General features: G+C 42.0%; 1 protein-coding gene across 5 annotated transcripts in view; it reads right to left on the minus strand.

The window, feature by feature from the left end:
• Nucleotides 1-12199, minus strand: part of LOC110003401 (septin-9) — a 90562-nt gene that overhangs the window by 55617 nt on the left and 22746 nt on the right. Inside the window, exon 1 of one of the 5 annotated variants that reach the window (XM_065964752.1) lies at nucleotides 8796-9133. The exons of 3 other annotated variants lie outside the window; for them this stretch is intronic. In XM_065964752.1, the coding sequence (XP_065820824.1) occupies nucleotides 8796-8850 (55 nt within the window). In that variant the 5' untranslated portion in view covers nucleotides 8851-9133. Of the gene's footprint in view, nucleotides 1-167; nucleotides 531-8795; nucleotides 9134-12199 lie in introns of those variants that run through there. One more of the 5 variants, XM_065964754.1, reaches the window with a different exon arrangement.

Here is a 12199-nt window from a genome sequence, read left to right on the forward strand (position 1 = left end):
GCTCGACAGGATATTCTCAATTTAAAACTAATTTAACCACAGCTAAGCTTTACTCAATTAGTTAATTTTAAGTAGGGAGGCGGTGGAAAATGTGTTAAATGAATTTTGAACCCTCTTCGATGGAGTAAAATTCACCAAAAAAGAGTGAATGGGCAAGCTAATCTTACCGGATTTGACACGCTTCACATAGCGCGTTAGCATGGCGTTCACAATTTCTAAATCCACTCGATTCAAAAAATAAAATTTAACGAATTACATACAAAATAATGTTCTATAGTCATTCAGCTACAACTGAACCAAACATGCCTCCACTAAATCATCTGTGGAAAGATTATTTTTATAATTTCCTCGTCTTCTTACTTATATACGGTTTCCGCTAGATATCGCGCACCTGTTCATTATGCTGTTGACATGACGACAACCGGTGGCCACGCCCCTCAAAAGCTCCGATAGACCACGTGACCGCAAACAACTTCTATGATTGGCTGGAATAATTTTGTTGACGTTCGTTGATATTGAAGTTCCAACGAACAAATACAAATATTCAACTTAAAATTGTGCTGGTTCAAACACATTTAATTCTAATTTGTATTAATTGTCTTGCTTGATTTGATATATATTTCTATTTTATCATGATGTCTCACCAATAAAAATAACAAATCAATAAATAAACGTGCTTTCTTATTGTGTTGCTCACATGGTGGAACGTATTTTTATTTGAGAAAATAGATTTCCTGGAATTAAGAGTTATCAATGCACTTTCTTCTTCTCTAAGCGCGTGATGTAAGCAAAGCAGTCACACTGAAGTTATTTGTAAAACTCATTGGATACAGCGATAAAGGCTTAATACAAAACAAGGATGAGAATTTATTGCCAATCAAGACAAGAAATGAACATTTGATGCTGCAGCTAAGTTATTGTAGCTGTATAAAATGCACATTTCTGGCCCTGAACAAAAATGTGTGAGGCTTTAAGGGATAAGAGCGAAAACAGTAGGCAGAGAAAGTTATTCAAAGTGCCTCAGACCACTTAACAGTGATTTTGATATAATGAGCTGCTGTGAGCTGGTGTGTGTGTGTGTGTGTGTGTGTGTGTGTGTGTGTGTGTGTGTGTGCGCGCGCGCGTCGCGCTGTGGTGACAGAAAAACACAACACAGTGAAATCCTCACAGACTCAGTGGAGTCAGACGCCCTGTCCGTCAGGCTCTCACTCTCTCTCTCACTCTCTCTCTCTCTCTCTCTCTGTAAAACAGCCTGGACAAATCTGTGCCTCTGCTGACATCAAACCACAATGCATCCTGGGATCTATATGTGTGCGTATGTTTGAATGAAAAGGTAGATTAATAGGTCAAACATGAGCTTTTTTACTGCAGGATCTTTCTTCACTTTAGGAGGTACTATAGCTGCATTCCCACCAAAATTACCCAAGAAGTAACCTTCAAAGTGATTTAAAGGTTCCTCAAGTTCACCAAGGTGTAAAGACCTGTTGGCACTTTAATCTGCTGATACATGAAAGTCTCCCTAATGCTGCAAGAACTCAACAAATTTGAAATATTCTGCCAGTACCATCTGAAAAGTCCCTGAGCTTAATGCCCATGTACAGATGTTATAGTCCTTATCGCAGAGGTCGTGGGCTCCTGTACGCCCTTTGTTTCAAGTCATCCCTCACTCTCTCCTCCTAAGGTTTTCTATCTCTCTTCAGACATCATATCTTAATAAGACAAAAAGGCCCCAAAAACAATAAATAACTTTTAAACAATCATTAGAAAGAAAAACAGGTTACCCCAAAAGTAGCTATTTCTTGAGGAAAGTTCCTGCAATGGAACTGATGGATACATTTATTCACAATTTTCACACTCTGTCTCTCACATGTCAGCAGACTATTGTTTCTCATCTTCATGGGTTATGTAGCCTGTGTGGAAATGCAAACAACAATTGGTGCAAGGAATGATCCCAATGTAGATCCAGAGACTAAAAGTTGTGGGTACTTTTGGTGAAAATATCTTTAAGCTAGTATCTCCTTTTTGAAGGGTCTAAAAAGACGGTGCCATTCATTTGCATCTTTAATTATACAGAAATGAATGTGTGCAAGTTGTGATTTCTTTATTTTTCTATATTTTTCAGGGTGAAATAAGTGCACGTGCATGTGACTTTGAAAACAAATATCGTTTGACATCTCCAGGCTAAATGCTAAACTTCTGCTTCTCTGAGGTGAAAGCAGTCCTTCATAAGATAAAACTAATGAACACCAAATGTCAACCGCAGTCCTCTCACAGTCTCTTAGTGTTAGCTCTTTCTCCCTCTCCCTTTCTTTACTCCACATTTAACCTGGAATTTTGAAAAAGCAGCCCTGGAAGAGTTCTGAAGCCCATTAACGTTGGACACTGTGCTATGTGATATCATGTAAACAAGCCAGCACACCAAACTGCCAAATAAGGCCGACCTCTCAGCAGAGCATGATGTTTTTTCTTCTTACACACACATAAGACGATATAAAAGTTCCAGAAAGTCACATGATGAAGGGGTTGTGTTATCCAGTGTAGCATGTAGTGGATGAGCACCTCATGGACATTCTCTACGCCTCTCAGAGCGTGACAAGAGATGAGCTGGATGGACAACAACACGAGAAAAAAAAAGCGGCCTTTTGTCTTCTTTTGTTGAGAAAAATGAGAGTAAGGAATTTTGTCAAGCTGCTAATTAAATAAAACAGTTTCCAACTACAACAAGAGTGATGGCTGTGTTTAAGAAGTTACAATTTTTAAGGTTTTCATGAAATCACACCCTGTTTTTGATGCTTTAATTCTTGGTATTTCTTAGCGATAGCCATTCATTTGTTATCTGTAATCACTTCACAAAGAAGTTTTTAGTGTTAACAGCATATTACCTCATCTGCTGGGTTCAAGCTGAATCACAACACGCAGGATTCCCACAACTGTTTATCATTTTCATTTCATCACAATCAGTCTAACCGTGTGTTTGTTTTTCACATTTGAACTCACTTACTAAAGCAAACACCTTATCGGCTGCAGCTCTTTTCTTATTTTGGTAGTGTTCAACTGGTCCAAATAAAGCTTTTATTGTGACAGTGTCAGGAAACCGGAAGTTGGCACTGATTGCGATTTTTTTCAAACCAAAAACAACATCTATTTATAGCTTTTATTTAGTCGGTTGATTCCAAAAGTTTGCAGCTATCCCACGAGCTGCACATCTCCAACTCATAAGCAAGTCAACCAACAACTTTGTTGTTTGCAATACCAGTTGCTCTTTTATCCATGCAGCTGCTCAACAAACATTAGCCTTCATATTATGCAGATTCATGACAGGAAGCGTTGAGACCAAACATCAAATAGGGTCATTTTTGCTGAATAAGGATGTCCCAATCTGTTGCATGTTAGAGCACAGGGTGAGCAACATTTAGCTCATTTTTATTTCTGCAAAGTTTCACACATCTGCACTTCATTTGCAAAAAGGAGAACTCATAAGCAACATTAAAAAACAACCTCATTCCCCCTGTTGAACTGCAGCATTACTTATTGTATATATGGACAATTGTTTGCACTTCATCTGTCTGCAATTCTTTCTATTACTACGGCAACCAAAGGGGTCAACAAATCAGCCAAAACAGAGTGTCGGACATTTTTACATTACCACCAGTTTGATATGTTGCACACTCACAGCTTAAGTCGGTTATGTCCATAAACTGTGTAAAAAAAAAAAAAAAAGTTCTGCTGTTTATCACATTGGCCTTGAATGTGAAAGTGCGCTCTGGATCACATGGGATAAAAGCATCTGGTCCTTAAATACAGTCTTTAAAGGCCAAGTCTCTCTCCTAAAGGCGTCTCTCTCTCCATTACTCGTCCAGCACACTTTCCATTCTCTGCGGAATAAAAACAACTTTTTCTCCTCAATGCACAAAGACTAGCTGTCATCACATGCTGGTTGTTTTCTGCTGTAGCATGCAGCCTGTTGTTGATAACTTTGGGCTCTTTTCTGGGTTTGGAGTCAGTGCAGGTTTTAGCTCCACGTGTCCAACAGGCAGAAAAACACAAGAGAGTAACTTTAGAGACCAACAAAGACCTCCAGTGTTCCCTCCAACTCAGAGTGACCCTGTGTGCTTCCCCACAGCACTGAAGCTGTCAGCGTCATGAGCAGGAAACCTTTTTAAAGGGCGACCAAAGACCTTATTGATAATGCTGATGGAGGAGGGGGCTCCTGGGGCCGGTGATAATCAGAGGACACTTCCTCCCTTCTGATACAGACTCTATCAGCACACTTCCTGTGCTGGGGTTTTGTCACACGACAAGGGTTTGTATGGTTTGAGTTCACTGCGTTTGAATCCATATTTCCCAGAGAACATTTGTCCGTTAAAAAGACGACTGTAGTCACCTTTGAAAAGACGTTCAAAACTGGTTGGAAAAGTGAAATGTTTCCCACCGACTATTTGAAGACTTGGATTCAAAGTTAATGATTGGACCACAATTCTGCATTTTTCACAAGGTTCATCACATTCACACAGATTATAAGAACAATTTTCAAGTCTTTCCTGAAGACACATAACGGCTTAAATGATTATATATATGATCAGAGCATCACAGACACCAACTCTCTCTCTCTCTCTCTCTCTCTCTCTCTCCCTCCTGATTTCCTGCTCCATCTATTGTCCCATCAAATAAAGTCTAAAAACCCAAAAATGTATTTTAAAAAAACTTGATATATTACCCAGGCCTACAAAATCTACCTTTTTTCTTGTATGTGATACTGCTTCCCTTACGATGTCATTGACCCTTCTTTTTAACACACTGCCCATGAAGCACAACATTTATGAAAATAAGAATGAAACATAAAACTGTTATGTGACATCTGTGTGTGGATCAAATTTCTCCCACTGCTGCAAACTGACTGAAATGTGGTCATAATAATCATTACTGTCCTCATTTCAACCGTAAAATGAAAACGTGATCAAAATTTTAAAATGAAATTGTGTTTCTGATACGTTGATGTGGGTCTGAAAAAAGGTCTCGGACAGACCAACCTGATTTCAGTCAGTGTGGGGCGGCTGTGGCTCAGTCGGTAGAGTTGGTCGCCCATCAACTGGAAGGTCGAGGGTTTGATCCCCATATCCTGCAGCCACATGTCCGATGTGTCCTTGGGCAAGACACTTAACCCAGAGTTACTCCTGCTGCTTCATCAGCGGTGAATATGTGTGAATGGATTAATTAATGCTGATGGACACTTTAAACAGCAACCTTTACCATCAGTGTGTGAATGTGTAGGTGTGACCTGCGGTGTAAAAGTGCTTTGAATAGTCTGAGGAAGAGATATACAAGCTCAAGTCTATTTAAAATGTATGTTTTCGACCAAATCTCAGCGGCCGAAATCCCGGTTAGAGCTCGCTGGGTTCTGTTATTTAAAGAGACGTTTGCATCAGAGCCGTTTCAGTGCATTCTGGGTCACAGAGCACAAACCCGACTATACAGAGTTCCTGAAAAAAATCCCAAACCACAGCTAAGTGGTAGTTCTCTTATAATAACAGTTTTCCTTTTCGGCAGGCTTCTGAGATGCGACCGTGATCCCTCGTCAAATTTCTCACGTCAACATCAAGGCGTCTTTTCCTACAAAACAAGGCTCGTCCCCTTCATTTAAAAGAGATGTTAAACAATTGTTCTGTGTTTGATTAAAGAGCAGAAGCGTAGCGGCCACCCAGTTATTTTAAGTGTTTAAGGGTTCGATCTTATATATAATAAACACCTCAGAAAATAATTTTATTAAAAACTAAGAAACCAGTAGCAGACTTTAACTGGAAATAAGAGATTGTCCTGCATCCTTAATCTTTAAAACTCTCCTTTCCTTCGTCCATGAACACCTCAGGTTGATTCAATCTTGAACTCGTCTCCTCCTCGACCATGAAAGCTTGTGTTAATGTGTTGGTTTGCTGAGGAGCATGCAGGCCGGGCCTCGTGCTGTAAAGAGAGGAGCGTCTGTGCTCTGATCCACTCCTCCACAGCTCACCCACCACAGAAATCTACTCCTGTGGAATTTCCTCTCACTCGGCCAGTGAATGCCCTTAACATACAGCTTTCAGATAAACAGAGAAAACAAGAGGAAAGTGAGGGAAGTGAGGACAGAGTATACCACGGCTATATAGGAAAAGCCAGATATCTTGTTCATGGAAACAAACAAATCAGTATTTCTCTATATTCTTAGTAGGAAGCACAAGAGACCTCATTTGAGGTGCTGTAAAAGACAACACTGTATGACTGTGTGTGTTTTCTTTGTGCTGACCGGAAAGCCCAGCGTCCCGGTCAATGAGCTGTGTCGGTTTGAGAGGATGAAGTCACAGCTGAGGTCATCAACCTCAGGGGCGTCATCAGCTTCCAGTACCCACTGACCGACTCCCACTCAGAGGTGACAACGAATCAGATGACCTTACTTTCTTTCTCCCTCTCTATGGTACTGAATATACCTCAGTCACACACACACCTGCACTAACACATTTCACCAATGAAGTACAAAAATAAAGACATGAAATAAGGTCATCTCTTGTGTTGCTGAATGCTAACTTCACTTTCAGTCACATGTTGCATTTTATGGACATTTGTTGCTCTTGTACACACGCAGGAAAAACCTGCAACAGATTTATTTTAATACTATTTCCTCTCTGGCGAGCTTTTTAAAAAGGTAGGAGAGATCAAATAAAGAATTCTCCTGACTGCAGATCAACATGTGGTTTTCACCGCTCCAAAAGAACTTAAATGTTTTTCTTCTATCTTACGATCGAATGGAAGTGTTTTGACTGATGATGTGCCTGAAGACCACCACCTGCACCTATGTTTTTTATATTTTCCTCACTGGTTAAAAATAATGAAAACAAACTGCCTCACACCCTGCTGCGTCTTGTGCCTTGCTGTACTCGTCGAGCCCCACAGGAGCATACGTACATCATGTTACATGGTGGTGACACAAAGGTAGCACACACCGCTGACAACGACAACAGCGCTCCTTTATGTTTGTGTTACACATGAGCGAGGCTGACTAAAAGCATGACTGGTTAAAGCACACCTTTTTTCTCCTGAATGCCACTTATCTTTGTGCTCCGCTGCTGTGTGTAAGCTGTCACCATAAAGACCTAAAGGACAGGCAGAGATTCAGCGTACATACCACAAGCAAACCGGTGTTGACAGAGGGGCAGCCCCGGACAAGTGCGGATGCGTCCCTAATGGCCGTGTGTTTGTGAGAGACGGGAGACAGATAAGTCAGATAGACAGCAACTTGGGGGAGAGGTGTGGGGGCTGTCAACCCCCACCACCCCCACCACCACCTCACCCATCTGCCCTCTTTCCTCTCCGAGTCCTCCAGCAGCAAGAGAAGGGGAGAGGAGCCGAGGACGGACGAGCTGCTGAGAGAGAGAGAGAGAAAGAGGGCAGCAGAGCCGGAGGATGGAGGAGGAGGAAGAGTGGGAGGAGAGGGGATGACAGAGGGAATCTGTGGGCCAGGGGCAGAGAGATGAAAAGGAGGAGGTGGTGCCAGGTGTTCCCCCCCACAGCTATGAGGTCAGTTGTTGTCTCCTGATACAACATACAGGAAACACACACACGTTTATATCGCCTCTCTATCGTGCAGATGGTTCTAAGAAGAGGCTGAATCAGTTGCACACTTTCTTCCTAATGCACATTTTCTCTCCTGCAAACATGACGATGCATAACAAACTAAAGGTGGAGGACATAATGTTTGCATTAAGTGTGTGTAAATATTCACTGTTGCAACTTTAAAAGTAGGTTTTTCTTAAAGCATTGGTCATTAAAACCTGCTCTGACAATCACTCTCTACTGCAGCAACATGCCGTGAATCACAGTTTTTGGCATCAAAAGTTGTTAAAAAAAAACCTCCTGATATTGTTTTGCATTGTAGCATCGGGATAACGTTGTATCATCTTGCCACGAGTGATTCCCACCAGGTACAAAACACACACTCATGGACCTGTGATCGTACAGCAGTGCACACGTTTGTGTTTACTTTGTCAGGAGCATGCAGCAGACATGACATGTTTTGATGACCCATGGTCATTAAAATCTGCTCTGACAATCACATTTTACATCAAATGCAGCATGTCCTGTCCATTTGTTATCCAAACAAAAAGCATCCCAGTTATTTTTTTGTATATTAGCACTGGATAACATTGTAACGTCTTGCTTCTATATTCCCACCAGATACAAAACACAAACGACGACTCGTATTGCAAATTATTAGAGACTTATTTGTATATATACTTTGGGTGAAATGTATACTGTAGTATAAGTTCAGTGTGTCATGTGTGTGTGCAATAAGCAGACAGTGTGGTCATTATAATCTGCTTCATGTATCCAGTTTTGCTGCAAAAACTGATTCTAATAATTGTTGAAAAATGTAAACATATGCATGTATTATACCATATTGTGTCATACCTCGGATATCATATCGTATCGTGACAATATCGTGTCTGCGTTCCTCTTGTTTTTCCAGCCTGATTAAAAACACACACTGGTGGATCTTGACAAAAGTTCAAGAGAAGTTAAAAAGCAACACTTTAAGCATGATCCCACACTTTCAAAACACCACAGCTCGATGCCAACGTCAGCCTTCCCCTTCACACTCTCCAGTTTTTTTCAGATCTGCTCCGTTCCAATCAAACATGTGGAAACCATCTATAGTGTCCTCATGGCAGGGTTAGAGAGAGCCTCTGCTCCTCAGAGTGACACGCCGAGGAGCAGAGGAGCAGCAGAGCTTACGAGAGAGAGAGAGAGAGAGAGAGACAACTAACCTTCAAAGTCTGATATGATCCCCTCCAAGTGAGCGTTGACACTGGAATCAGACATTTTGGGGAGCGGGTGTGTATGTGCAGGAGGGTGTGTGTGTAATCTCAGAGAGAGGGAGCTGGGTTCCCTTTCCCCAGCTAGGAAAAAAAGTCTTCCAGGGGCGAAGTCCCGCTTTCAAACAAATCCCAAATTAGGAGCCCGTGCAGGAGAGAGGAGAGGAGAGGAGGGGAGTGAGAAAAAAAAAAACAAGCTCACTGATCCAAACCGGAGCTCTGACTCCTCTCTCTCTCTCTCTCTCTCTCTCTCTCTCTCTCTCTCTCTTCCTTAAAGCAGCAACTTATTTTTCTCTTCTCCTCCTTCTCAACTTCCACACTTTGGAATGAGCGAGCGATTTCGACCCCCAGCCCTCCCTCCCTCCCTCTCTCGCTCTCTCTCTCTCCCTGCCTCTCTCTGTATCTCCAGCTCACTATCTTCCCTCCCCCCCTTTTCTCCTTCCCTCCATTCCTCCTTCCCCTTCTCCACTCAGACCTTCCCCTCAGACTCTGTGAAAGCTCCTTTTTTTTTTACAGGGCTGGTCAAATTATACGCATGCTGACATTCAAACACACTTCCTGTAGGCTCGATCACATGAATAACACACACTCAAGGGGAGGGAGGCCTTGAACTGAGATTTCATTTTTAAGCATTCCTCTGAATCTGGTCAGATCAGCATCATGATGAAGACATAAATCAAAGTCTCACTGTAAACGCTCAGATCAGGAGGAGTGAAAAGTTGGAGTTATAGATAAATAAATCCAGAGAGGAGCCACAGAATCAAACTATGAACTAATATGGTCAGGACAGGCTCACACAGGCGGTCAGTAGATCGTCTGACATGCTCGTTCGCTCTGGAGGCAGACATCAATAAATAAGTAGCCTAATGACTTAATGACCATGTGAATGAGGCTTTGTGTGTGTGAGGGGGAGGACACAGGCGTGGGTCAGTGTGTGTGTGTGTGTGTGTGTGTGTCACTGTGCTTGGGAGAGAGAAGTCAAACGGATGTGGTAGTTAGTGGAGGCCTGCATCTACAGTAAATGTGTGTTAATAATGCACCATTCACACAACATTTCTACTGATGAATGATGACGCACACAGTCTTCCTGCCTCAAAAAAACATTAAAAAACACCGTCTTTTAGAAACTGATTTAGTACATTTGCCTTCTTCCTCGACACCCTGTGTGTGAACTGGAGCTCTCCACAGTGTGAAAAGTGACATTTAAGATCGATGATATTTCATAGGTCAAGGGACTCAGTTCTTGTCTGCCTACCAATACAGAATAAACTTGGTTTCAAACTGTTTTGCTCTTGACAGTAATAAGAAAGCTTTTTATTGAGATCTAATTAAATACTCTACTACTTTGGGCTTAAAACTCGAGTTACCAGAGTTATAACGCTATTGCATACTGTAGTGGTTAGTGTGTGCGCCCCATGTGCAGAGGCTATAGTCCTCCAAGCGGGCGGCCCCGGTTCAAATCCAACCTGTGGCTCTTTTCCCACATGTCATTCCCCACTCTCTCTCCCTCTCTCTCTCTCTCTCGCTCTCTGATTTCAGACTCTATCCACTCTCCTATCGCTAAATAAAAAGTCAGAGAAACTGAGTCCGATTGTCTGATTTCAGGAATCTTCTGTTTCCACATCTTGAAAACAGATCATGACCAAAATGAATTTACTGGGTTTTTTTACTGTCTGATGGAAATCACAGCACAGAAATCATGTACAGAAACACCTGTGGGTAATCCTTCATATCTGATGAAGCCACGATGAGTTATCTGAAACTTAACCGCCTACTTATTTGTGAATTCCAGCGTGGATTTGTCTATTTCCCACACTGGAAAGTTGGACACAACCTTTAGAAAAAATAACTTTTAGTTTAGTATGGGTGCACTTTAAAATATCTGAGCGTTCTTTAAAATGCGTACTTGGTTGAAAAAGTCTTGTTATTTGAACTTCATGTGTTCGATTGGCTGATGATTTTGTAAAGGTAACATCGTCCTCATGTTATTGCTGTATTTCTTGTTTTCTCTCTTTGACGTCAGAAGTCACACGGAGGCAACTTCAACCGTAACCAGCCACAGGCTAGAGGCCATAAACCAGTCCTAGTGGCATTTTCACTGAGATGAACCATTAAACAGTGGCCATAAAGTCAGCAGTAACAGACTCTCTTCTCACAAAATGCTCATCAGAAGAAATGCTGTTTGAAAATATGAAGGCAGCCCGGGGAGACTCACAGCACCTGAGTGAAACTGAGAAGTTAATGATCTGGGAAATGTGTTTGGGGAGATGATAGCACGTAGACCGATATGAAAAATGATTTGGATTAAACCAGTGAACAATTATTCAACCTGTAGAGAGACAGACGCACGTCCCACATGTGATTCATCATAAAGACTTTGGGACTGAAATTCTGCACATCCGACTGCCAGCGTGTTGCTTACATTGGACTCTAAGTTTGCATTTGTGTTGATTTAGGCATGTTTACCATGCTGAGATGCACATGTGCATGAGAGCACAGGCTCATAAACGCAGAGTTTAAAAGAAGATACTTTCCCAAAAATCCAAAATGAGAACAAAGTCTTAAAGCAGTTTCTCCTGAAGATGGCAGAGATTTAATGTCCTGCTCGCAAGTCTTCTTGTTCATTCTAAATGTACACACCTATTCAAACTTTCAGCGTGCTTCTGTAAAGCATCAACCCATGTTCTCCAGCAGGGGGCAGCGTAACTCCTATAAATAAAACCTGTCACTATAGGCAACAGTGTTAGTGTAAGCAGTGTTAAGAGTATACAGAAATGTGATCTTGAGCAGATGAAGATGGGAGACATGGAGGGAATCTTACTCCAGACACACCCTCAACCCACACAGTGTGTCCCGCCATGTGTGTCAGATTCCTGCGCTCCCTGGCACACACTGAGCTGCATGCATGTGCGCACACACTGACAGCAGATGTGTGTGTGCAGCAGATGCATGCACAAATATGAAGCATGCACTGGGCCCAGCACACACACACATACACACACAAACGTAAGAGTACACTTCCTTCCACTGCATATCGCTGCAAGTCCCAGCAAGCCCAGACAGCACTGATCCGATCTGCAGAAACAACTGTCACCCTGAGAGAAGAGCAGAATGCTTTTTAGTCCTGAAAAAAATCTTAAAATAGTGACGCAGTTTGTGATCCACGGCAATGAAAACAGTTTCATCTGACAACAGCAGATCAAACTGTCTGAAGCATGCAGATAATGGCCTTAATGTCCAAACTGTGAAAGGTTATATAAGGACAATATTAGTGCTGCTGAGTTCCACTGATCTGACTATTCTTTCTGGTAAACTTTAGTGCTGTGTCATCTTCCATTTAAAGTAACAGAAGTTGG

Source organism: Labrus bergylta, chromosome 16 (genome assembly GCF_963930695.1).
Source record: "Labrus bergylta chromosome 16, fLabBer1.1, whole genome shotgun sequence".
NCBI lineage: Eukaryota > Metazoa > Chordata > Actinopteri > Labriformes > Labridae > Labrus > Labrus bergylta.